General features: G+C 44.1%; 1 protein-coding gene across 5 annotated transcripts; it reads right to left on the minus strand.

Moving 5' to 3' along the window:
- Nucleotides 1-1,411: 1,411 nt before the first annotated feature.
- RCBTB2 (RCC1 and BTB domain containing protein 2) lies at nt 1,412-25,440 on the minus strand. Of its 5 annotated transcripts, none has more exons than XM_033171624.1 (13): nt 25,423-25,440; nt 24,072-24,137; nt 21,524-21,649; nt 21,023-21,173; nt 19,203-19,369; nt 18,378-18,536; nt 16,896-17,003; nt 15,600-15,742; nt 13,158-13,348; nt 8,279-8,405; nt 7,520-7,659; nt 5,197-5,327; nt 1,412-1,836 (listed from the first exon to the last, which is right to left on the minus strand). In XM_033171624.1, exons 3-13 carry the CDS (start codon nt 21,647-21,649, stop codon nt 1,696-1,698), a joined length of 1,584 nt encoding a protein of 527 aa, XP_033027515.1. In that variant the 5' UTR covers nt 24,072-24,137; nt 25,423-25,440; the 3' UTR covers nt 1,412-1,695. The 5 variants fall into 5 exon arrangements, 4 of the variants coding, with proteins under 4 accessions (XP_033027515.1, XP_033027507.1, XP_033027523.1 ...); XM_033171616.1 differs by lacking the exon at nt 25,423-25,440 and adding an exon at nt 25,368-25,379; XM_033171632.1 differs by lacking the exon at nt 25,423-25,440 and having other exon boundaries at nt 21,100-21,173; nt 24,072-24,218.
- Nucleotides 25,441-25,466: the final 26 nt, after the last annotated feature.

Consider the following 25,466-nt stretch of genomic DNA (forward strand, 5'->3'; position numbering starts at 1 on the left):
AGACAGAACAGTACTGTGGCCTTTCTCCCACCTAAAATATGCACACATATGTATCAGATTTTGAAGCAGTTTTCAAGTTCCCACATACATGGAAGATCTTTAGAAGACTAGTTCTAAAAATACACCTTAGTCAAACACACTTGAGTATTTTCTACCAGTTTTAACAGTGAAGGAACTAGCTCCTGATGAGATTTCCCTGTAAGAGTGTGTGATTAGAGAAGGTTAAATTTAGATATCTGAAGCCGTAGAAGTGGGAGTGGAGGAAGAAGAGTTAAGCAAAGTTTAGTAGTTAAGGGGCAAGAGCTCAGTGCCCCCCAAGATCTGCAGAATAAATTATACATAATTTATACAGGTTGGCAGAATTTAAAACCAGAGTTAAAAAAGGTAAGTGAACACAATCTCATACTACAGACACCTCTAGATATGAACGCTGTGTGTTGCATTCATCACGGGTTACAAATGCGCAGAACCCAGAAGTACCGGAATGGGCTACTTCTGGGTTTGGCGGTTCGTGCATGTGCAGAAGCGCCAAATCGTGCTTTGCACATGCACAAACACGGTGCTTCAGGTTGCGCGCGGGGCTCCGGAATGGATCCCGTTTGCAACCATAGGTATGACTGTAATGTAAAATATTTACCTGTCCTCCACCACCCACCCTTGGGTAGATGGAAGTAGAGAAGTAATTTCTGCTGCAAAAGGCACTCACTGAAAGATGACTTTGTAGCTTGGAGTACAAGAGGTTTACAATGCTCCTCTTGCCTCTGAGGATTATAGTGTGTGACAGGCTAGAAATGACAACCACAGCAGAGGCTGGTATAATTTACCTGCAAATGAGGAAAACGCCAGTTGCTCGTTTTTTTGTTTTGTTTTTTAAAGGAAAGCAACCTGCAGGAAAAAACACTGTAGGTTCTGGTTGCTGAGTGCATCTCAACCCCGGTCATGTGCCAGTGCAGTCACTTTTGTAGACGGCTGGTAACACTGGAGCTTTTATGACATTTGCTTTTAAGTGGGTTTAGATTTCTGAAATCTAGCCTAGACTTAAATCAGGGAGTAATTTTTAATTCCCTGTCAAAAGTGGGCTATGGCCCACAAAAGCTTGCACCATTGTTTGTAGCAGAGAGACTGATAGAGTGACACCATTTGAATTTCACTTAGGATAATATGTTGCTCTGAAGGGTTCAGCCAACAGTACAGATACAGTTTTATAGAATTCCGCTGAATTCTACAATACATGTTTGGAACACAAGCAAGCATAGGTTACTTAGTCCCTCAAACTGAAGAGGACATTAATTCTTTTCATGTCCAAGCTAAAGCCAAGAGGTGGCATCCTCTGCAAACAGAGTAGAACACAATGAAGTGAGTAGACCGAGGGGTCCTGTGTCCTTTCCTAGGTTTCCATGAGTACTAAGAGTCCCTTACTAGGGCAGCACATTGATTCCTGAATGCTGCCAATGCAAACTGCCAAACAGCATTTCTGCAAGGTTTTTCAAAGCTGAACAAGTGACATAAAAGAAGATGCAACAATATCCCCGGGGTGGGTGGGGGGTGCCGTGAGAGTCCCGCTGCCTTTTTTACTCCATGAAGTTAGTGGCTGTGTTTTGAGAGCCAAACTACATTCATGAGATGTACTCTCTTTTCAGCACTTCGCAAGTATCCCTTCTGAAAATACCTTGATTTTCTGCAACTGCCCTTCCTTCAGTTTTTAAATGCTCCCACTTGGCTGGCTTTGCTAATGAAGTTCTTCAGAAGATCATGGTCCATTTCTGCAAAGCCTGAAGTCTGAGTAACTACAGTCAAGTGGTTTATGCAAAACCGAAAGCAAAATTCCTCTAATTCCTAGGAAGGAAATAAGTATTACATATGTTAGTGGAAATGGGACCACCCAAAGTGAAGCGACATGGCAGATACATTTTCCAAGCACTGCTGCAGCCCCTGTGCTGACCTTTGCCTAAATTCAAAGTAAACTCTGACAGCAGCTGCCACCCATGGGCTGGTAACTCCAATTGTGAATCATTCTATATCAAGTGATCCAGGTTTTTTTTACCTCATGGAATCCAATTTTCTTAATATTTTGTACACTTGTTGAATGATCAAAACTAAGTTTAAATCTGAATTATTTTTATCTCATCTCATTTTTGAGTTACGTGGGTTTGAAATAAAAAAATGACAATTTTCGCCTTGCCAGACTACACAAAAACCTTGAAAGCTCAGCCCAGAACTGAAGATATTTCAAAACTAAAAATACCGATCTCTTCAGAACCTTTAATATACTATGTCACATGGTGGGCTTACTTTAAAATTTAAAGTTAAGTTACAAAAATTAACATTTTTAAAAAGTGATTTAAAAATGAATATTAAAAATTTACCAAATATGAATTAATTTTTTTAAGAGTTACCTGCAAAATTTCATCTTGGGATCTCAATGGGATCACATTTTTAAAAAATATTTATTACATACCGTATTTTTCACTCCATAGGGCGCACCTCGTTATTAGAGGAGGAAACAATTTAAAAAAAAACATTTTTCTGGTTTTCCTCCTCTAAAAGCCCTGTTTATTTGAGGATCAGCTTAAATTTGTGCAGCTTTTTTTTGCAAAGGGGGGAAAGCAAAGAGGAAAAGCCCCGTTTTAATGGGGTTCAACTCACATTTCTACAGCTTCTTAAGGAAAGGGAGCCATTTCTACAGTTTCCAGACAGATAATCTAATCAGCCAGTCACATGTCCTGGGGAAACAAACAACCTCCCTCTGGCAGCACATTCAACAATGGAGGCCTGGGCAAGGGGGCGGGGCTGAAAGGGAGCCTGGGACTCTTATCTCTCTCCCGATCTCTTGCTGATCAGCTGCTGAGCAGGGTCCTTTCAACACCCCCTTTTCTCTTTGTAAAATAAAAAGCATGATCCTCTTTTGGCCCCTGGGCAATTCGGCTCCAGGGACCACCATTCGCTCCATAAAACGCACAGATATTTCCCCTTACTTTTTAGGAGGAAAAAAGTGTGTCTTATGGAGCGAAAAATACGGTACATGTCTGCCTTATTGAGTTCTATTTAGGATAAATGGGTCATCTTGGAGTAAAATATAGCAGAATAAACGAGACTTCAAACTATAATATCAGTTACTTCAGGTATTTCTTTAGAAAGTCATTCAGTTAAAAGGTACCTGAAAAGCTAGTCAGGCTTTTCTTTTAAAAATGTGTTCCAAAGCCAAGTGATAGCTTGCTGTTGCATGACAGAATTAACGCTTTGAAAGAATCCTGGTTAGTACCTCATTTCAAACAGTCACTGCAGCAACTGCAGGAAGGGACCCTGTGGGTCATCTAGTCCAACCCCCTGCAATGCCGAAATCTCAGCTAAAGCACCTGAGCCCATTAGCACTAAGCCACAGTTCCGCATTTGCAAATGCAGCCAATATTGAAAAGAAAGTTGGCTCCAGTAAGATGAACCATACTCAGCAACCTGAATAAGAAAAGAAAAAGCATTTGAAAAGAAATTGTTACAACAGAACTATGAAGGCTGGATCTTGGCCACCCAGGAGCAGAACTCTTCCTACTAAAAGGCAGAAGTGAGTTTCTCTGACTGCCCCTTCCCCTTGCCATTCCCCCAGAAGTTGGGGGGGGGGGCATTCAGAACAACAAAGAAGGTAGAGCTGGGAGCTGCAGGAAGAATGGGGTGAAAATTGCCTGCATGCAGAAGGAAGGAACTTGCTCCTCTCCGTAAATGGAAGGAGTCCATCCCTTAGATACAGGAGAGTACAGTAAGTATAGATCCAACCCTTGCTATTTATGAACCATCACTTAATGTTCTTCAATAATAATGTACCATGCACCATGAATACACAAAAACAGCTCTCACAAAGGGAGTGTTCAAGATATTTTTAAGTGTACAAGTTCTGCTGAAAATGCAGCTTGTGGCTGAGCTACAGATTTCGCTTATTATTTTCCTTTATTTAGCATATTGCAGACAATGTGTTGTAGTGGCTATGAACAGACAGGGCAGGTCACTAGTGCCTGGTCCCACGAAAGCTAGTCTAGAACAGTGTTTTTCAACCACTGTTCCGCGGCACACTAGTGTGCCGCGAGATGTTGCCTGGTGTGCCGTGGGAAAAATTGAAAAATTACTTTATATATAGTCAATATAGGCACAGAGTTAATTTTTTTAACATTTTCTAATGGTGGTGTGCCTCGTGATTTTTTCCATGAAACTAGTGTGCCTTTGCCCAAAAAAGGTTGAAAAACACTGGTCTAGAAGGAAGAGGGGAAGGGGAAAGTCTGCAGTTCTCTGACCTTTTTGATAGCTATTTGATATCTTGTAAACAAACAAAAAACCTGTGACCTTCTGATTAATATTTGTGCTGTACTTTCAAATGTTTGAACTTCTTTGCATACTGTGTCTTCTTGTCATCCTTAGAACAGCCAAGGAAGATGGGCCAGGAGTATTCTTTCCAGATTGTAGATGGGAAGCCGAGGCTCAGAAAATGGCCCTTTGCCCCTGGCAGAACGCAGATAAGTGTGCACTGCTGGAAGGAGGCTCGCCATCTGACTGGGGAGAGGAGGGCAGTGGTTTGGGGGGCACCTGTATCAACTAGGAGGTAGGAATCAGAGGCAGGAGAAGCTTCAGAGCTGGAGGAAGAGGAGAAAGAACAAGCAAATGCTTCCCGCCCTCCCCTGCCCCACAGTCTCCCAGAAGCAGGAGAGGATGGAAGGGGGAAGGACAGAGGCGGCTTCCACGCAGGTGCCAGCTATGTGTGCACAGGCTGTGGGGAGAAGGGGCAGAACCTGGTGAAGGCAGAGTGCTGTGCAGTTGCTGCAACTGCTCCATAGAGTCCAGACCTGGGAACAGCTGCCTAGACACTAGATACATCTGCTTAGGTATCCCGAGCAGTAGAGGCGACTGCGTTATCTTTGACAATAAAGAGTTAACTCTGCCATGTGCATTCCTTGGAATGGGGAGCACCCAACAGCCACCTGGAAGGTATATTACAAAAGCAAAATTCAAACTGGGCCCCTCCTGATTCATAATCATAATTTTAATTTTAATAATAATAACAATCTTATTATTTATACCCCGCCCATCTGGCTGGGTTTCCCAGCTTAGTGTCTTAGTTACCAGATTATTTCCAATACCAAGGGGTCTCAAACATCACAAGCAGCATGTCTCTGCAGGAAACTATTAAGCCTCATTGGTAAGCCTCATTCCTACCTTTGCTTCATACTTGACTGCAGCGGAAAGAAGGGCGATTGCATTCTCCTCGGAAATTCCCTGCTTGATTGTTTGCTGGCAAAGCTTTTTCAGTCTATTTTCTCGGTAGAAGGTTGCGAGGTCCAGCAGACCTGCCAGGAGAAAAGAGGGGGCAGGGGAAACACGCGGCCTCACAGGTTAGAAGGAAAGGAAACATTTAATAGTTCATACTTTCAGTGGCACACAAACACCCAAGCTTTTAGGGATGTTTTGCACATGCTTGCTATTTGCATTCCACAATTTTAACTCATTCCTATTTTTCTGAGGTTTCCCTGAAACAGAAACTCTGGATCTTAATATAACTGCCCAGAAGGGGAATAAGGCAGGGAAAATGCATTTGCTAGAGTCCTGTATGTCTTGGACCAAAATGTGTAGTCCACAGCCTTATAGCTTAACAAGCTGCACAGTTGCTTCTTGGGGGCACTATTTAACATGCTTCCAATTTCCCACTTGATCGGGAATCCTGGTTGTGCAGGCATTCAGCTGAATGTGCAACAGTTGCCCCCTTCCTACTCAATGGGTGAAGATCTGAGGTTGCAGCCAGGACAAACTTTACTTGGTCTGCCTGTGATCAGTCAAGACTGAGCAACCCCCACCCAGATTCCTGTGGCCTAAGAGCCTCTAGCAGAAAAAGTAAGGCAGACTATATGTGTTGTGAAAGCAACCATTTCCTCATTCCCTTTTCTTCACACCGACTTGCGTGACAACAGCCTGCACCCCCCATCCCACCCCAAACAGAGTCCGGCAACTGCTATGCATTGCATGTTCCCGTTATATAAATTCTGTGTTGTGGCGAATTATGTGATGTAATGCTTATGCAGTGTTCCTTTTTGAAAATGAAAAGGGAAATAATTGAGATTTCACTTCTTCTTTTACAGAAGATGTGAAATACTATTGGGTCTTCAACGTCATATTATCAATTGAGCAATTATGCTGAACGCCAGCATAACTGTGATAATTTTTTATCACAGCCTGGGGAGAAGCTGTGAGGTACAGCAGTGATTCAATTTTGCTCAAGTATGCAAATGGTACAGTAGGAAAATTAGGGGCAAAGCCTCTTAGATGACCTGCAGGTTAGTTGCCTTCTGGCTCCCTCATCTGGAGGGCAAGAATTCTGTACTGCTAAAGCTAATAAAAGATAAGGCTACTTAAGGTCTACTGCTCAGCTCCTTCCAATAAGCCAGGATCACTCGCTTAGAGAACTTTAAAACAAGACTGGACATTTGTTAAAAGCCAAACCAGAATTCACACCCTGTTTTATTGGGGCAGAATACCACGGATGACCAGATTATCACCAGGCAATTGCTCTTTCTGCCATGTATAGCTTACATCCCATAAAAGACAATCAGATACATCTTGGAAGGCTGTATGAGTGCTGAGCTAAGGGGGCCTCCAAAGGAATCCAAAAAGATTTTGCTTATTTGATCATTTATTCAAAATGTCCCGTGGCACCTACAGGTCTATCCAACTACATGCACACAAAGTTTTGTTGGGGCTTAAAAAATTATAATTTACCCACTTTACCGCTAATCAAGGCCTTTCTCAAAGGCTACAAGTTGGGCAAATACATGCTGAGTGCTCCAGTGCATTGACTCATAAATGCATCCAATGTACTGACCCATGATTTCTCAAATACACAGTAAGGATGCTGCATGCTGGAAGTGGATAGTGCAACAGATTCCATTCTGAAATTCAATGTACAGGCATCCTGCCACTTGCATGGGGGGGGGGGGGTTAGGCTGCAGGACCCCATGTGCATAACTGAAATCATGTGAAGTGGGGAGCACCCTCTAAAAAGCACCAAAAAAAACCCTTTTTATTGCTCTCTAGCTCTCTCCCACTCTCTCCCCAATCCAGACTAAAATATCTGGAGTTGAAGGTCTGGGGCTGGCTGCTGCTGCACTACCCCATGCATCAGCTGTTAGGCTGATGTTGAGCAGCTGAAAAAGCCCTGCTGTGCCTCAGGTCTCTTCAGGGCTGCCTCTGTCCTCACTTCGGGTTCCAGCTACAAGTACTCTCTAGCTCTCTCACACCATTTCCAAGTTTAAATTAAATTATTTATTTCCCAGTGCCACATGTATACATGATGGTGCGCAAATCGATCGCACATAAATGGGGGGGATGCCTATATAGACGAACGAATGATCAGAATAAAAAGGGCTGTTCTCAAAATATATGAAGTATTAAAGAGTATCACATGCTTTTCAATACATTCAACTACTTTACATTTTAAGCCTGCTGAAATGAACTTCAGCTCTTCTAAAAACCCATTTCTTCCAATTACCTACTGCATCTTCAGGAGGAAGACTGATGCTGTCTGTGTAGAGGTATTCCAGAAAGGCTCGGTAAACGGGATATGAGAATTCACTTATTTCTATAATTTCATCATTATTGTTGTTTAGTACTGAACGGAAGTGCTCACACCTGGAAGAATTACATACAAAAGGTAAAAAAGTTATGTCACTGGCAAGCAGCTTGATTCTGGTTGTAAAACAGAACAATGGCACAAGCTCCCACCCACTTCCTCAGATGCACAAATGTTGTCCTGGGTTACTAGATGTATCAGAGCTCCACCAATTTTGCAGGATCTGGAACTCCACAAAGTCTAGCAGGATGCCAACTGTTAGCAGTGAGGCTCACCTGAGTCAGTATCAAGGTGGCCCAATCTGTTCGCTTGGCAGAACAAGTGCTAACAAAACATGGACTAAGAAATTCTGGTTACAGGTAGGTAGCCGTGTTGGTCTGCCATAGTCAAAACAAAATAAAAAATTAAAAAAATCCTTCACTGAAATTCTTCACTGAAGATACACTGAAATATATAAGGGTCTGGTGACTTCTGTTTCAGCGTATCTGAAGAAGTGTGCATACACATGAAAGCTCATACCAAGAACAAACTTAGTTGGTCTCTAAGGTGCTACTGGAAGAAATTTTTTATTTTGTTTTAAGAAATTCTGTAGCACCACAAAGGTTTCAATGCCAAGGGAGAAGCAAAGTAGAAGCTAACAAAAGGGGAGAAAAAAGGATGGGAATATTAGTTCCATACCTAATTTTGAGAAGGACTTTATGAACGTGAATGTATTTTCCATCCACTTGAAATCTCACATCTGCATTATCTGGACTGTCAAATTCCTTCTTTATTGACTGAGCTACTGTTAAGTGGTCATCAGGCTCTAAACAAGAAACCAATGAATACATTTAAAACACACTGACTCTCCCTTCAGCCCTCTGTTCACATGAACCAATGCAAAACAAACAGGCAAGAGCATTTCAAGGAAAAGGAAACGGACAATAATGCAGGCAACCAATGGCCTCTTTAGAACATGACACCTGGCCTGGCCACATCAGAAGTTCTTTGCATAACAGAAATTGTCTATCTTGGCTTGTGACCGAGGTGGTAACCACATCCTCATTTGTCATATAAGCAGCTGAAGTCCCCACAGTTTACACCCACGGCCCCAGGCCCCAACCTAAAAAGATGAAGAGCAGAATGGAGCAGACTCCCACCCCCAGCCAGGGGCAGGCAATTAGGTGACCAAGGACCTGCAGAGCAGTTCCTCCAGCTCTGCCGCCAGTTCTGAGCCCTGGCTGAGCTGAATACCAGCTATGATGGATCTGATTATAATAATAAATAATAAAAATAATAATTTATTATTTATACCCTGCCCATCTGGCTGGGTTTCCCCAGCCACTGGACAGCTTCCAACAGAACATTAAAATGCAATAATCTATTAAACATTAAAAGCCTCCCTAAACAGGGCTGCCTTCAGATGTCTTCTAAAAGTCTGGTAGTTGTTTTTCTCTTTGACATCTGGTGGGAGGGCGTTCCACAGGGCGGGTGCCACTACTGAGAAGGCTCTTTGCCTGGTTCCCTGTAACTTGGCTTCTCATAGTGAGGGAACCGCCAGAAGGCCCTCGGAGCTGGACCTCAGTGTCCAGGCCGAACGATGGGGGTGGAGACGCTCCTTCAGGTATACTGGACCGAGGTCGTTTAGGGCTTTAAAGGTCAGCACCAACACTTTGAATTGTGCTTGGAAACGTACTGGGAGCCAATGTAGGTCTTTCTCAAGACCGGTGTTATGTGGTCTCAGCAGTTGCTCCCCGTCACCAGTCTAGCTGCCGCATTCTGGATTAGTTGTAGTTTCCGGGTCACCTTCAAAGGTAGCACCACATAGAGCGCATTGCAGTAATCCAAGCAAGAAATAACTAGATCATGCACCACTCTGGCGAGACAGTCTGCGGGCAGGTAGGGTCTCAGCCTGCGTACCAGATGGAGCTGGTAGACAGCTGCCCTGGATACAGAATTAACCTGCGCCTCCATGGACAGCTGCGAGTCCAAAATGAAAATACAAAACCAAAGTGCTAACATAGAACTGCATTGAGCAAAGACAGAAAATGACTCCATCCCTTGTGGGGGTTATGGCCCAAATCTGTTGCCTTGGATTTAAACTGCAAGCCCACACTGCTCCGAGCCCCCCCCCCCCTTCTTCAACTTGATGCCGCTCACAAACTGCTAAAGAGACAGTGCAAGAGTTTCAAGAGCAGAGTTTCAGGTTTGGAGCTTTCCTGATATAAGCTAGAGGAAAAAGCATAGTGGCAGTTTAAATCAAAGGTGACAGCCATAAGAGAAAAATTACCATGTATTGCTGTGAGCCCCTCCATAATAGGTTCGGGTTGTATATATATGCAAATAAACCATATATCCTAAAGACACCACAGTCTCTTCTGCACCTCATTTCCACAAACACAGGCTAAGCGGCGGGACTCTTGGAATGCCGCAGCGCTGTGGAGTCTGGGGTGCCATGTAACACTCGTTCTCTGGATGGTGTTGGAGGCTTCCAGCACAACCCCAAAGGTCAATCACAATGGGGGGTGGGGGGCAGCAGTTCAGAAACCGGGAATAACCTTTTGAAGCACCCCTTGCCCCCAATGCTGCCTTGGCCAAGTGCCTGCTCTAAGTAGAAGGAGCCGCACCAGTATCTGCCCCCCCCAGTTCTAGCATTCAAGGAAAATGTGCTTGAGGTACCTGCAGCCACTGAGGGGCAAAGGGAGCTCCAGGCCTCAAATGAAATAGCCATGCAGCCTCCAAACCACCTAGATAACACAGAATGACACACCCTTCCCCACAAAGGTATGGGGTGAAACAATATCAACAGTTTAAACAAAACAAAAAAGGCCCATAGCTATGGGGGCAAGGAAAGGTTTCCCCCTATCTCTTTATCTAGGTGGTTCAGAGTCTGCAAAGCCCCCACTCCTGATACTCTTCATGCCAGTGTTACGGGTGAAAGAAAAAGGAAATCAAACAGCATGAAATGTCAGCAAATGGATTTTTTTATTTTTCAGAAAACAAAAAGCTGGAACTTAAGAAACAGGAGGGATGTACCGGGGTGTGTGTGTGTCCTACCTGCTCAGGAGATTTGCTGTGCTGACATTGTCTCAGCTTGTTAAAGGTAAGGTAACGGGCCCCAGACGGTTAAGTCCAGTCAAAGCCAACTATGGGGTTGCAGCGCTCATCTCACTTTCGGGCCAAGGGGGCCAGTGTTTGTCCACAGACAGCTTTCCAGGTCATGTGGCCAGCAGGACTAAACCACTTCTGGTGCAACAGAACACACTGACGGAACCAGAGTGCACGGAAACACTGTTTACCTTCCCGCTACAGCAATACCTATTTATCTACTTGCACTGGTATGCTTTTGAACTGCTAGGTTGGCAGAAGCTGGGACACAGCAACAGGAGCTCACCCCATCATGTGGATTTGAACCACCAACCTTCCGATTGGCAATTGGTGGAACCTCCAATAAGGGACACGGGTGGCACTGTGGTCTAAACCTCGGCCTGTACAGAGGCTTCCCCAAGAGAGTCAGAGGCATTCTGCCTGAGGCAGGTTCCAGGCGCCATCTGATGGCCTGTGCTCACAACTGACTGTTTTACTCAAGATTAATGTTGGGTCATTGAGGGAAGCAGTTTCACTTTGGGCAGCAAGGCCAAGACTGTCTGATGTGGAGGGCAATCGAGTGGGATTGGCAATAAATTCCTCCTTGCAGCTGCAGCAACTTGACTGTCCCAAATGTTAGCTCACCAGTCTAGGAAGATAAAGCACAGAGGCATTTGCCAACTGCTACCATGGAATATGCAATGCATGGCGTTTCCATGCGCTGCTCTGGTTCGTCAGAAGCGGCTTAGTCATGCTGGCCACATGACCCGGAAGCTGTACACCGGCTCCCTCGGCCAATAAAGCAAGATGAGCGCCGCAACTCCAGAGTCAGACACGACTGGACCTAATGGTCAGGGCCGCCTTACCTTTACATTTGAATATGCCCATTTTCTTAAGGACCTGGAAGCGTTTGCTGCTGCCACAAGTCTTATGGTTGATCCTTTCCGAGATGGAGGCATTGGGACAGGGAGAAAAGGAGGCAAAGTAAAAAGGGAAAGCTGCACCAGGGAGCTGGGCAAATAAACATGCTATTTTTAAGCAAAGGAAAAGCAAAGAGGGGAGCGGGAAAAGACAGAAGGCAAGGGCTAAACTAGGCTAAAGAGAAGAGGAGACATAAATAGGAGGCAGAATGAGCTGAGCTTGTAGGAGAATCAGTGGAGAATCAGCAGACCCTGAGCGAAGGCAGGAAACAAACTGAGAGACCAACAGGAACTTTAGGATTGCGTTTCCTGCCTTCGGAGCAGTAGGAGGCATTTGTGTATGCAACACATAAATCGTTTTTCAGGCTGACCTCAAGCAGTTCACAAAAGATTTTTACAACGATAAGGATTACTTTTTAAAAATTACAACAAAATGGGAAAAGCAAAAGTGCTTGTGACTGCTTCTCTTGGGGCAAGATGGTTCTGCAGAAGTGCTGTGGGAGCTGGCTGGTGACAGTTCACCAGGCTGCTTCTCTTTCTTTTCTACTTCTGGTTGGAAGTTTGGTTAGAACTTGGTAGGAAGCTAACCATATCCCAGTCTATTCTGTTTCTCACTCTGACTGATGAGGTCACTGCAGACATACGGTGCCATACGAACGGAGCAGCACATTTTGATGGAAGAGGCAACCTGCCAGAGCTCACATACTGGCGGTGGGCAGGGCTACAAGCAAAAGGGGGCAGGCCAACTAATGTAAATTTTACTGTTGTACAGGAGGCTAATTTCTACACACACTGACACCCCATCTCTGACCTCCAGCCAGGCACACAAGACTGCAGGGACATGTTCCAGTCAGGCAGGAAAACTCCAGGACAGCCTTTCTCACCTCGGGCCTCAAGATGATCTTGAATGGCATAATCCCTGACTGGCCATGCTGCTAGCAATGATGGGGGTTGTAGTCCAACAACACACAAGGACCCAGGGTTGAGAAAGGCTGCTCTAGGACGATGTGCAGAGAGCGGGGTGAGCGTTGTGGCCTGGGGGGAATCCCAGGAGTCAGAGAGACAGGCTTGTGGGCCTGTGCATTTTGGCCCCAGGCTTCCAACTCCTGGCCTACGGGTGAGCTTCTTGCAAATTCTCCTTTGTGGTTCTGCAGTTGCTCAGACCTGCAACACAGATAGGGGAGGGCTTTCCACATCTCTCAGAATGGTCAGGCCTGTGCCATTCAGCTGCTTTCCAACTGCTATCACAGCAGCGGTGTTTGGAGCTTTCCTCTCCTCCTGGGGAGATTTAAGAGCTCATTCAGCAGAACACCAGACGGAAAGTAGCCTTCAGCAGTCCAAGTTAAGGAGGCAGGTGCCCCTTAGGACCAATATGGCAGAAGGCCTGCCTTTCCCCTAAAGAGAAGCCATGTTGGAGGAGATGGAGCCAACCCTGACAAGGACGTGGGGCTCATTTCTTCCACCAATCTGTGATCCAAACTATACCACTGAAAAGAATGCTATTTACATATCTTCAAGAACTAAGTAAGATACAGCAATGCAAACAGAAAAAAAAATTATCTGAAGCTCACCCACTGAGAGGAGACGCCAAGTCACTGCAGGAGTAGCAAAACAAGCAAACACATCATCCGTGCAGACAAAGTGGGTGAGATGTGGCAGAGTGAGAGACTGTCCCCGGCACTGACCCCACATGTACACTTGGCCACCCTGGGTTTTAGCAGCAGAAGTGTGAGCAGAGTGACATGCAGCAATCTCTACGACTCTATATTTAAAAGCAAACATAAAAAACAGTGGCATAAGGACAACATGCAGTGACAAAGCTCTCACAAGCCCTAGGTGCAGGTGGCCATTGTCGCAGCACCCCTTCGGTGGATAAAATGCATATTTGTAACCTAACGCCCTTTTCAACCCCCTTGCCTCGGCTGTATTTCTGATGGCCAGACTTGCATTTCTAGGCACATGTATCGGTTATAAACAAACTCTCTTTAGACTCTGCCCCCTTGTCCTCAAAATCTTTGGTCAGGCTGCATAAACACTGCACATTGTTTTTATCAATTTGTGTTTTTATCTGCAAACAACCTTGAGCCCTGTCAGGGGAAAAGGTGGCGTGTGTGTGTGTGTGTGTGTGTGTGTATAATAGTAAGAATCCTGAGAACAGTAGTTTGTTAAGGGTGCTGGGGAGAATAATAATAATAATAATAATAATAATAATAATAATAATAATAATAATAATAATAATATATTTCCCTTCTGTTTTTAATGAATTGCAGGTTGTTTTCTCTAAACCTGACATGACAGACACAGACACACACACACACACACACACACAGCCTTTCTACCAAATCATGCTTTGTTTTAAAGAAGCCAACTTCAAATCATGGGTTATGAAGATAGCAGAAGTAGACAGCATGGAGGAGCTGTGGTGCTCACCTGACCTCACTCTGGCTGAGTTGCTGCTGCATACCAGGACAGGGACAGGTGAAGGAGCGGTAAGGAGTGCTGGACTGATACTGACAGTGTGCTTGTACCACACTGTCCTCACCCCCCATGGGCCTCCTCCATCCCAAGATGCAGCAGGGACTTAGCCCCAGGGAGGTCAGGCGAGTGATGCAACTCACCCAGTGATGCCATCTAAGACTGTAAGAGAGCTTATTTCAATACTATAAACCACTTGGAGATTTTTTACAATCAAGCATTGCATAAATTTTATGAAATAAATACCATATTGGCCTGAATAAAAGCTGCACTTTTTTCCAAATTCTGACCGTGAAAAGTTAAAGTGCAACTTATATTCGCAACCTTACAAAAATTGGCTGAAACAGACATGCCATGAACCCCCCCCCCCCACTCTTAACTCCTGCTGGAGCAAGCAGGGGTGGCGGGTGACTGGCTGGTGGCTGCCGCTTCCCGCTTCCCGCCTCCGCTGCCGTTGGGTGGGTGCCCAGGAGCAGCAGGCAGTAGCACTGTATGGCAAGTGCTGGTGGGGGCTGCCTGGTGCCAGGAGTGGTGGGATTATCAGCGGCACGGCAGGCAGAGGGGGATCGCATGGCAGCGGCGGCACAGCAGCCCCCGCTGTCCCACCCCACCTGGCGCAGTGTGAGGCGAGCTGAGCGCCCCCAGCAGAATGTCTCTTCTTGCCCAGCCGGCCCCCACCGCTGTTTCTTTTTCTTTCCAATTTTAAATTGAATTTTAAAGGTGCGGCTTATTTGCGGGTGCGGCTTTTATTTGTCTACGCAAACCACAGCACACCTGCCGGAAAGCAGAACATCTCTCTCCTGGATGTGATTCTAAAAGCATACAGGAAGTGCCCAAAGGCATCTGATAACTGTGATCCTTATCCAAGTACAAATTGACATCTCACTTGTTAAATGCCAATACGGTATTAGAAGCAAATTATGGAAAAAGGAAAGTCTTTGGCCAACTCCTCTTGTCTGGGTTTACCAAGCACTTCACATTTCCAATAGGCGAACTGCTTCTTCTCTACTGCAACACAGCATTGGGAAGGGGGATTGGCAGGATATTCTGGCAGACAAGGGGACTGTTGGGGATTCCTCTGCCCACTGCTTCTCTTCTGCAGATATCCCCTCCTCATTCTGGCAGAGAAGCAGAGAAGGAGCAGCCAGTGTTTGGAAATGGGAAGTGGGCTAGTCATGCGTAGTCCTAGCTTGATAAGTTGTAAGTGCAGCTCTATTATCCACACTCTTATATCCTTGCACTTCTCACACTGGGAGACAAAAGCTTAAAAGCACGCACAAAAAGAAGCTACTATTTCCAAGAAAGACTGAGGAAAAGATACTGCCATTCTCAGTTACCGAGTTGCTCTTTCCCAATTATTCTTTTACTGCCAAAGCACCTTTGTATAGATCTATAGGCTTAATATTCAGAAATGTGAACAGTCTAATAATTTTACTATTTTCCTTACTTATGGATAATGTCTAAGGAAAAAAATCCCACAGTTACTGCAGTACATGCTACAAATTCTGCTTATTGCTTGATTATTAGCAGGATCCTACCTGTCTTTATCCACAGGAACAGGAGCAGGGTAGGACTGGTTCCCTCTATTCCCAGTGCCTAACTGGCCATAGGAATTTGCTCCCCAGGCATACAGCTGACCTTCGTCTGTTAGCACCAAGGTATGTGCATAGCCACAGGCAACCTAGAAAAGAAAAGTACCTAAAATAATTTGTATTCTTACATTTTTTGCATTTTACATCCCAGAAGATTTATTAAAGCTTTTAAAAACATTTCTGGAGAAGTATTTATTTAAAAAACCAAATGTGAAAGACAGTTGAATCATTTATCACCATTCAAGATTCACAAACAGAATCCGAGATGCTCATCTCTCTCTGAGTTTGTTAGAAATATCAGCTTCCAACATATCACAGAATCTTCTGTCTGCCTGTGGCAGGACATAGAGTGAACACAGACTGACACTTAGGCAATGTGTAAATTCAGAACTGACAGAAGGCTATCATGACCTTATGCAGGATTAGGAACAGCCAAGGAAACAGAAAAAGGCAGAAGGTGGGCTATCTCAAATCAGTTGTCCCTGCAATCACAACACAACTACAAATGCTCAGTTAGGTGTCTTGGGCCAGCATTGCTCAGATTAACTTACTTTATGGAACAGGTGAAAAAACTTTTTCTTTTAGTATGGAAGCACCCACCCTTTCGAACTCCCTGCCTATTAACATCAGTCAAGTATCTGCATTGTACTCTACCCAGACATGTAGATGTTAATGTGTGTTTTAATCTGTTTTGAGCTTGACCATTGATTCTGGAGATGCTCACATTTACAGCTGTCTCATGTTGAATAATTGCCCAATCCCTAATATTTATACATCTAGAAAATCCATTTCAGGATAATGGCACTGTACTGATAACTCAAGTCACTTTCGACAGTATCTTTATTAAAACAATAATTTCTTTGACGATATATTGTAGTACAGAGTGCTCCTTTTTGAGACTCCAGTTAAGCAAACCCTCTTCCAAATACTTTGCTCCCTCCTTGTCTCCCACACACCAGTTCAGCCCAACAAAAGCCAATCAGCACTAAATGCCAACTGGGCATGGCTCCCAGAGCTGTTTTTGGGGTCCTTCCCCCTTTGAATGTTTTTTCCTAAATATATTTTGGGCTTTCATAAACCTGCAGGCATGTTGTCACCTTCCCTCCTGTATAGGGATAGCACTGCTTTGGCTGCACCAGTATCCACACTTGGGAGGACAGGCTTGCTATCCGTACATAAGACGAAATACATAGCCCAGTAGGGTAAGCTTTTAACAAAGGCCTGGCAACAAATGAAACCTACCCGCTGCACACGGATGCCTTGAAGAGCTGCTATTCTGCAAGGTGTTGGTTGATTGCCGCTATTGCCCAATCCAAGCTGGCCATTGCCATTGTATCCCCAGACATAAACCTTAGAAAGGAAGATAATTCCAATTAGTTTTCAGGAATAAGACTAAAGAAGAGGGAAAAAGGAGTACAGAATCCCCTATAATCTTTGTGTAATTCACTATGACACTTAAAAAACAACAAAACCTTTCATTTCCTTAAGTGCTAGAACCAGTTCTGTACTCCATGGGACCTTAGCATTCACCTGAGATGCATCTAACAAGAAAAGTTCCTGCCCTGTCCAATATATCTATGTGTATACAGGGGTGATGAAATGACCCACTTGATCGGGGAAATATCTGAATCCCCAATTTGCTTGGGTAGCTGCTGCCTTCTAACCTTAGCATTAGGTGAGAGCACACACTAAGGTTGCAGAGGCAGCGCTGTTCAATGGTTTCCTGCATTTGCCCCTAAACTGATCCCATGAGCAGCTAAAGCACCTGACTTTTATTTTCATCTCACTTCTAATTTGTATACCGCCTTTCTATAAGGCAGGTTAAAAGCTGTAGAGATTACAACAAAATATACAACAAATATCACACATCATATAACAATCCAATCCAATGCAAATAAGCCATAATAAAGAATATGACCTTAAAATAAACAACTTACGTAAAATAAAGCAATATGTAATGATCCATTTATGGTATATTTTACACTATTAAATTTACTCCTACATATCAGCAAATAATAATTAAACAGAAATGCACTCTCAAACAATAACAATAAATCATTACTAGACTATAATCAATAAAAATAAAAGCGAAGTTGGAAAACCTAGAATACTACAATACATAAATGACCATGTAAAAAGATCAAACTAAGCAACAAAGTCACATAGCTTATAAAAGTGCAACATAATGTAACTGGTCCCTTGGTCCAGACCAGGGTGGATTTGATTTAAATCACCAGTCAGTAAGGCTCTGCCGCACAACCATACTGCAACATGCTTGCACTACCCGGCATGGGGGAAAGGAGAATGGATACCCAATTATCTTCACCAGGGGCCTCTCCTCAGCCCTTCTGAAACACTCTTCCTTGCAGCACAATAGACTTTCATTCAAATGCTTTGTAAGAGGAGACACAGAGGACAATAAGGACTCACAAGCTTCTCTGCTCAAAACTGTGAACAGCCTGGAGGGAGGAATTTACGCTGGTGAAATCAGAAATTGAGCCTTTATGACAGGAAGAAGCACTATTCTGAATGTTAAGAGAGAGTTGTTCTCCAGACACCAGGAGGGAATATTCTATTAGAATCTATCTAACCAGACTTATTATAATTAAAGATCTGCCTTAATTAGCAGCATTGTCTACTGTAAGGAGACACAGTCAACAACTTAAACCACAAGATTACACCATAAAGAAAAATGGCCCTTTGAATTCTGAAGAATTCTCTTACCTCCCCATTTTCTACCACCGCCATTGAGCACATCTGGCCACAAGCAATGTTAATTGCAATCTTGCTTTGTAAGCAGCTAGTGACTCTCCGTGGTATTGGCTGGTTGGCTGTTGAGCCAGATCCAACTTGCCCTGAATTGTTGTAGCCCCATGTATAAACCTGTAAAGAAACAAACTATATTATCCGGTTATAACCCCATATTGAGAGAAATGCCAGGTCCATTTAATTCAATGGGACTCACTTCCAATAAACATGTTTAAGATTACACTTATGTCAAAGACAAATGCTAAATTAAATCTCAGCTGATTTAGGCCGATGGAAATTTTTGTGACTCAAAATTTTCTGGAAAACTCATGTAACTGATAGGTCTGTGAAGAAATCATCCCAAAAGCAAACAAATGGAAGCAAATATTAGTTGGATGTTACATCTCAAAAAGAGTTCCTTCATTTTTGATACTAGATAAGATTGGCTCTTGTTTATGGAAGCAATTAATAGGACAGCAATGTGAGTATTCATGTATCTGAGCTAGTATCCCACCATATCTGGGATTTCCAGAGCAGATATTAACAATAATATAATATAGTACATTTAAAAACAACACACAATCCCTTGGTCTAACCTCAGAAACTAAGGAAAGACATTTTTTGCAGTGGTTCTGTAGCCCAAAAGGGCTACCAATGTAGCCCAGAGAACTTTCAGGTGGCTATCAGCATACAATTTACCGGTACACCCCAGTTTTATCCAATCCAGAGTGCTTGCCCTTTTTTGTTTCAGATATAAAATTCCAAAGTTACCTGAACAAGATTCTGATAAGATTTTCTTACCTCTCCATCAGATGTTAAAACCATTGAATGATGTGAGCCACAGGCAACTTCAATCACTTTTTTATTTAACAAGTTGGTAGAGATTTGGCAAGGAACTAAACTATGGTTGGTTGTTCCATTTCCCAGTTGACTATAAGCATTGTGTCCCCAAGTATATACTTCTCCTTCTACAATATAAGAAGAAAATAACTTTGAAAACATTACAAGTTATATTTTTCCCAACTAAAGAGGAAAAAATAAACAATGGCTGAAGCTTTTTGTTCCATATATTGTCCTCTGCTGTTATTTAACCACTATGTACATAGAACACGATTAAGGGCAAATGTCCATTCAAGCATTAGCAAGCATTAATGGAGACAATAATGGTTCAAACAAGTGAAAGGGGTGGGTTGTGCTCTATTAGCATTCCATGTATTGTCAAGCCTTCAGATGAAACAATTTAAATCTCGAGGAGAATGTGCGAAGCTATATAACCATAGCTGTCAACCCTCCCTGCTGTTTCCCAATGCTATAATAAGGAAATTTCCCGCAAAAAAGGGAAAGGTTGACAGCTATGTATATAACCCCCCTCCTCTTTTGGGCAAAGTAAAATCTCCATGCTTACTATGCATCTCAAAGTACACTATAATAGTCTCCCCTCCTGGAACTTTCTCCTGCAATGGGACACATGAGGCAGTTCTCTTAGGTTTAGTGTTGCAATATCTCATTGCTAAAAAAATAACCACCAGGCCCCAATCAGCTATCTCATTTATCTCTACAGTGCATTGATCCAGATTCACATCCTCTCTACCACCCACCCTTGCAGAACTGAACCAACAGGGAAAGTTCGGTCTGGGACTGGAGGCAACAACTACACAAAGCTTTTCAACTTTGCCTAGCTTTGCACAAATCAGTCACACACAGCAGCTGTCAGCAGAAAAGTCTGCTCAAACCTCTTCTGGGATTTTGAAGGCTTCTACAGTCACTGGAGGATGGTGTTCAGCTTTTCTTCACACTAATTAAGATCTAAAATGCTTCTGTTTAAGGATGCACAAACACAGATTCTCACGTGAATGTGTTAGTAATTATGGATTTGTTTGTTTTTACAATCAAGTAATATATACATTTTATTAAATAAATAAATGGATATTGAATTTGCCCGGATACCGAGTGAGTGTACTGAATGAGTGGAATCCTATTTTATGGATGCTGATGTCTTATATACTATATTATTTAATTTGTTCTATGTAGTATCTTCAATTTTTCCCTTTCTAAACAGCTTTGTAGTCTTTTCTGGTGAAAAGCAGTATACTTATAAAAAATGTTTTTGTTTTCTTCTTTTTTCTTTTTTAAGCATAGGGCTTCTTAGGGACAAGCCCCATAGCCTTTACAGGCTTGAGAGCACTGAATCAAGAGCACAGAAAGTATAACATGGATATATTCTAAGAGTTAGGAAAGCCTTGCTCTTTCCTTAGTGTGTCTACATGTTGTCCCTTGGTGTTTCTGAATCTGAGCTTGGCTTCAGCAGCAAAATATGGCTGTTTCTTCATTATCTGCTTTTGAATCTCTAATAGTCTAATAGTCAAAACATTATTAACACATTATTTCATTTATTATCATAAGAGTCCCAAGATCTGGACCATCCAGGTGGTAACACAAGTATGCCCATGAAAAAATAAGGAACTAGACTCAATAATCAACCCAGAATCGAAAACTTAAAATGTTCTTCCTTATCAGTGTAAAGAGTAGATACTGCTTTTCTCTTACGGTTAAAAATTACATATCCCTGTCAGAGTAGACTAACAGAGTAGACTAACAACACTGAAAAGCACACAACATACCAGTGGTAGCAGCAACAACATGCGGGCCACTTCCATAGCTGAGGCAGGCTAGTTTTTTGCCACATAAAGTATCTAACCTTCGAGGTTCAATGCTGCTCTGTGTGTCACCGATTCCCAAACAACCACTGCAGTTAGTGCCAAGCGCAAAAACCTGTCACACAGTGATACTGTTAGTACAGAAAATATTTACTATCATAGCATTTCAGACTGAAAGTTTAATAAAATAGTTACAGTTTTTAAGATTTAAGATTTTGTCAGATATTTGTTAAAGAAAATCAGAATTCTGCAGCAAGGATAACTGTTTTGGCACAGTAAAAAATTGTGCAAGACAAGCTGACATCCACTCCTAGTGTACCATTTACTGTGCTTGCGATGGGAAGGCAGGCAGGCATCAGGCATGACCGTGAAGTCGTGTGCCCTGGAAATCTTAATCCAATGCGTGTTTAGACAAACATGATGCAGAGGCAAACAGTTATTAATTGTTGTATCTCCAAAAGTTACCTCATCATTTTCAGTTGCATAAAGTACTTCATTGCCTGCACTGCCAAATACACAGGCCTGGCGAATTAACTTCAACTCCTCTTGAGAGCGGAGAGCAAATATTGGCCATTTCCCAACATCCAGCATCTGTGTCAATAAAAGCAATATATTGTAGATCAGTCTAAATGGGTTAAATGCTTCCTTTCATATTGTTTAAAAAAATTCACCACAAGTATTACATTGTTTTGAAACAGCTGTCCTGTTCATTTCACTAAAGATAAACGTGAATATAAACTAAGTAAGAAAAGCCAACCAAATGACAAATGAAAAACAAATAGGACAGCAAATTATGAACCTAATCCCAACTACACATATCACTTTAAAACTACGGTACTGGTACTTCCTCCTACTTTATGGGTATTTAAATGCATGTATCTGCTACAGTGTTACCTCAGTTGTCAAACACTTCGGAAGCTGAACGTTTCAGTTTTCGAACGCCAAAACCCTGGAAGTGAATGCTTCTGTTTTTGAAGGCGCCTCAATTCTCAATGGAATTTGCCAACCGCCCATTGCGCCTTGGTTGCCGAACGTTTTGGAAGTTGAATGGTCATCCAGAATAGATTACGTTCAACAACCGAGGTACCATTGTACTATGATTTGTAGGTTCTCCTTTAGCAATACAGTGGACGCTGTGGGTGGCGAACGCAATCCGTGCAGGAGGCACGTTTGCAACCCGCAGCATCCATAACCCAATTTAGCGCTTCTGCACAAAGCGCCGAACCCGGAAGTAATCCGTTCCGGTACTTCCGGTTTCGGCGCGTTCATATCCCGCAGCGAACGCAACCTGCAGCGAGCGCAACCCGAGGTATGACTGTACATACTTTGTCCACAAAATCGACTCCTTGGGAGCCAGCTCCTGTTTATTGCATGTCAGTCAATACACACAGAGAAAAGCATTCATTTTCAACCCTACAAAACATCACAACACTTTACTGCAGGGTGGTCCAACCCACAGCCCATTGAATGAGGTTCTTATAAACACATTACATGTAATTTAGAGTTCCTTTTGGGGCTGAACAGAAGAAGATTCACAAAACAGAATGAAATATGGGGTTTTTGTTGCCAGAGTTCTGTTGGGACTGCAGCAGCACAAGTATACTCAGAGAGCGTTTCTCTCATGGACTCACTGTTATGTAGTTACAGGTGGGTAGCCGTGTTGGTCTGCCATAGTCGAAACAAAATAGGAAATTCTTTCCAGTAGCACCTTAGAGACCAACTGTGTTTGTTCTTGGTATGAGCTTTCGTGTGCATGCACACCAAGAACAAACACAGTTGGTCTCTAAGGCGCTACTGGAAAGAATTTCCTATTTTGTTTCACTGTTATGTAGGCATACTAGAGACCGAATCACTATGGCCTGTGAAGGATGGCATTTCCCCTCTTCCCCTTTCTAGCAAAGTGCTGTACAACAACCAAGGTTCCTTGTATATGACTCACACCACAGTAGACTTCACTCATGGTTCCGTGACGGGTGGTTTCTTGGCGATTTTCATCTTTGAATCCAGGGCGGCTCAGCTAAGTGCAGAGAGCGCGGCTGGTGAGCCTTGGCTTGAGGTTCGTGGCACAGCACCCATCCTTCACTGAGGCAGCCTTTGGGAGGGGGGGGGGGATGGATGTCCCAAGCTGCCTGTTCTCTTCACACTTCTGCTGCTCAGGCTCCGTCCTCTGGCTCCTTCTCATTCCAAGGGTCCTAGCTGCAACTGCACACAGCTAAGTATAGCTGTTGCATGTCCTTTGCAGCCACAAGGGGCAGTTGACAGTGCAGCTTAAGGGGGGGAAAGAGGCAGGCAGGCAAGTTGGCTGTTTGGGCTCACACAGACATTCAGGCTGCTTCTTGAACGCCGTGTACCATAGTGTACCATGTATGTTATGGGCACACAGGCTGCAATCCAAGGCACCATTACTCTGAAGTAAGAACCACTGGAATAAATGGGACTTACTCCCGAGGAAATGTGCACAAGTTCAATAGGTAACCTTTACAACAAAGACAGGGAATCTGTGGCCCTCCAAATGTCACCCCTACCTATGGTCTGTGCTTGTTGTGGAGGTTGGGAGATTGAGGTCAGATGAGGGAAGGGGTGGGCTGCAGGCCACACTGTCCACAGCGCCCTTGCTGGGGGACGTGTGTGTGTGAAGTTAACTGTGGGGCAGCCGCCACTGCTGCTGGTTCCCCTTCTTCTAGCCTTTCCGTAATGGCCACATGTACTGTGGCGGCACCGGTGGTCCTATGAGGAGGGGAGGATGGGGAGGTGGCTCATAGCCTTCTACAATAATTTTTGCATAATATTTTGTGTAATAAATTAACATATTAAATGTGTTTTAATGATATATTTTCAATTAAATATATTAATAATGTATATTCAATACTATTTATTGCAAACACTTTAATCTACGATATGGAAATTTAATGCAGTTCGGTTTGTGGCTCACAGGTTCTGCATCACATAACTTGTGTGGCCCACTTGGTCTGGGGTTGGACCACCCTGCTTTACTGTGAAGAACCAATCTTACCTTTTCAACATCAACAAGTCTTAGTTTAGCTCATTTAGAGATGAAAGTCTATGCCATTTCTGTAGCCTAGAAAAATAAGAGGAAGAGGTGATTAGGGCAATCTTTGAAGCTGTGTCTGGCAACATCTCAAGATTAAAGCCACCATCTGGGACATTTTCTCCATTATAACTTTGAACAATCCCCTGTGTGTGTAGTTATTGAAATGCTGCTTTTAAAGTCCACACAGGACTGTGGCTTTATGCAGCAAACATATCTCTCAATGAACACTAATAAATCCACTCTGTGCACCATCAGATAAACTATTTGGCTGTAGTTCTTTAGTGCACAACCAGTGCCCCTCTGCAGATTCATGAACATCTTAAACAGTTCTGATGATCATAGATATAATGAGCTGACCCATCAAAATTCCTCTCTATCCTGCCCATCTCCAAGAGCTCAGGCTGGCTTACAGTTGACACAAACTAGCAATTCTAAGAACAAACAAAAGCAACTTATAAAATTTATGCACATATAAAACACACCAACGCCAACATTGCATAAGAAGAAAACAGTACAAATAAAATTTTAAATACAGCTTATTTGTCCTGACTGCACATAAACAAAACAATCCTGCAGAAATCTACAGTTATGCTCTGTACATTATGGACCCAACGGGTAGCCAAGGCAGCTGCTGAAATTCTCTTCTTTTGTTTTGTATCTGATCCAGGCCAGAAGCGGTTTAGCCCTGCTGGCCACATGGAAAAGCTGCCTGCGAACAAACACCGGCTCCCTCGGCCCGAAAGAGAGATGAGCGCCGCGCCCCACAGTTGCCTTTGACTGGGCTTAACCATCCAGGGGCCCTTTCCCTTTTCCCTCTGGAGAGCTTGTTGCCGGGCGGCAGTGGCTCTCTCTCTATGAAGGCAGGTGGGGCCTCCTTCCTTCTCCCCAACTGAGGGGCGCTTTTCCTGCACCCCCCCCTCTAAATCCCGGCCCCACACCAAGCCCAGAGCCGGGGGAGAAGGCGGGTCTGGCGCGGCGCCTCAGGACGCCTTCCAAGTGCGGCATCCGCCAAGGGCTGTCTATGGACATGGGACTCTTCTCGCCCGCCCGCCCCCCCCCGCCTGCTCCTGCGCCCGGGAGGGACGGGCCGCTTTCGGGGGCGCCGGAAGGGACGCGGCGAGGGCCTCGCTCGGCTTCGGGCGCCGCTGACAAAGGAGGCCTCGCCGGCCGGCCAGGCACCGCCACCTGCGCGCCTCCCGCGGGGCTCCCTCGTCCCGGGCGCAGTTTGCGCGCAGCCCCGCCCGGCCGCCCCGCCACCCGGGGGGCGCAGAGGGACCATCCGCACCGCCTGAGCCCCCCCCCCCCGCCTCACCCGAGAGGCGCCTCCTCCTCCTCGTCGTCCTCCCGGCGCTCCCT

This window comes from Lacerta agilis, chromosome 1 (assembly GCF_009819535.1).
Source record: "Lacerta agilis isolate rLacAgi1 chromosome 1, rLacAgi1.pri, whole genome shotgun sequence".
Classification (NCBI taxonomy): domain Eukaryota; kingdom Metazoa; phylum Chordata; class Lepidosauria; order Squamata; family Lacertidae; genus Lacerta; species Lacerta agilis.

Coding starts and splice junctions, on each gene's coding strand:
- RCBTB2 (XM_033171624.1), bottom strand. CDS start 21,649: ATGCTGGATGTTGGGAAATGGCCAATATTTGCTCTCCGCTCTCAAGAG. Junction 15,743..16,895: donor AAGGCATCCGTGTGCAGCGG/GTAGGTTTCATT, acceptor TTTCTTTTCTAG/GTTGCCTGTGGCTATGCACA. Junction 5,328..7,519: donor TCCTCCTGAAGATGCAGTAG/GTAATTGGAAGA, acceptor TTCTCCTGGCAG/GTCTGCTGGACCTCGCAACC.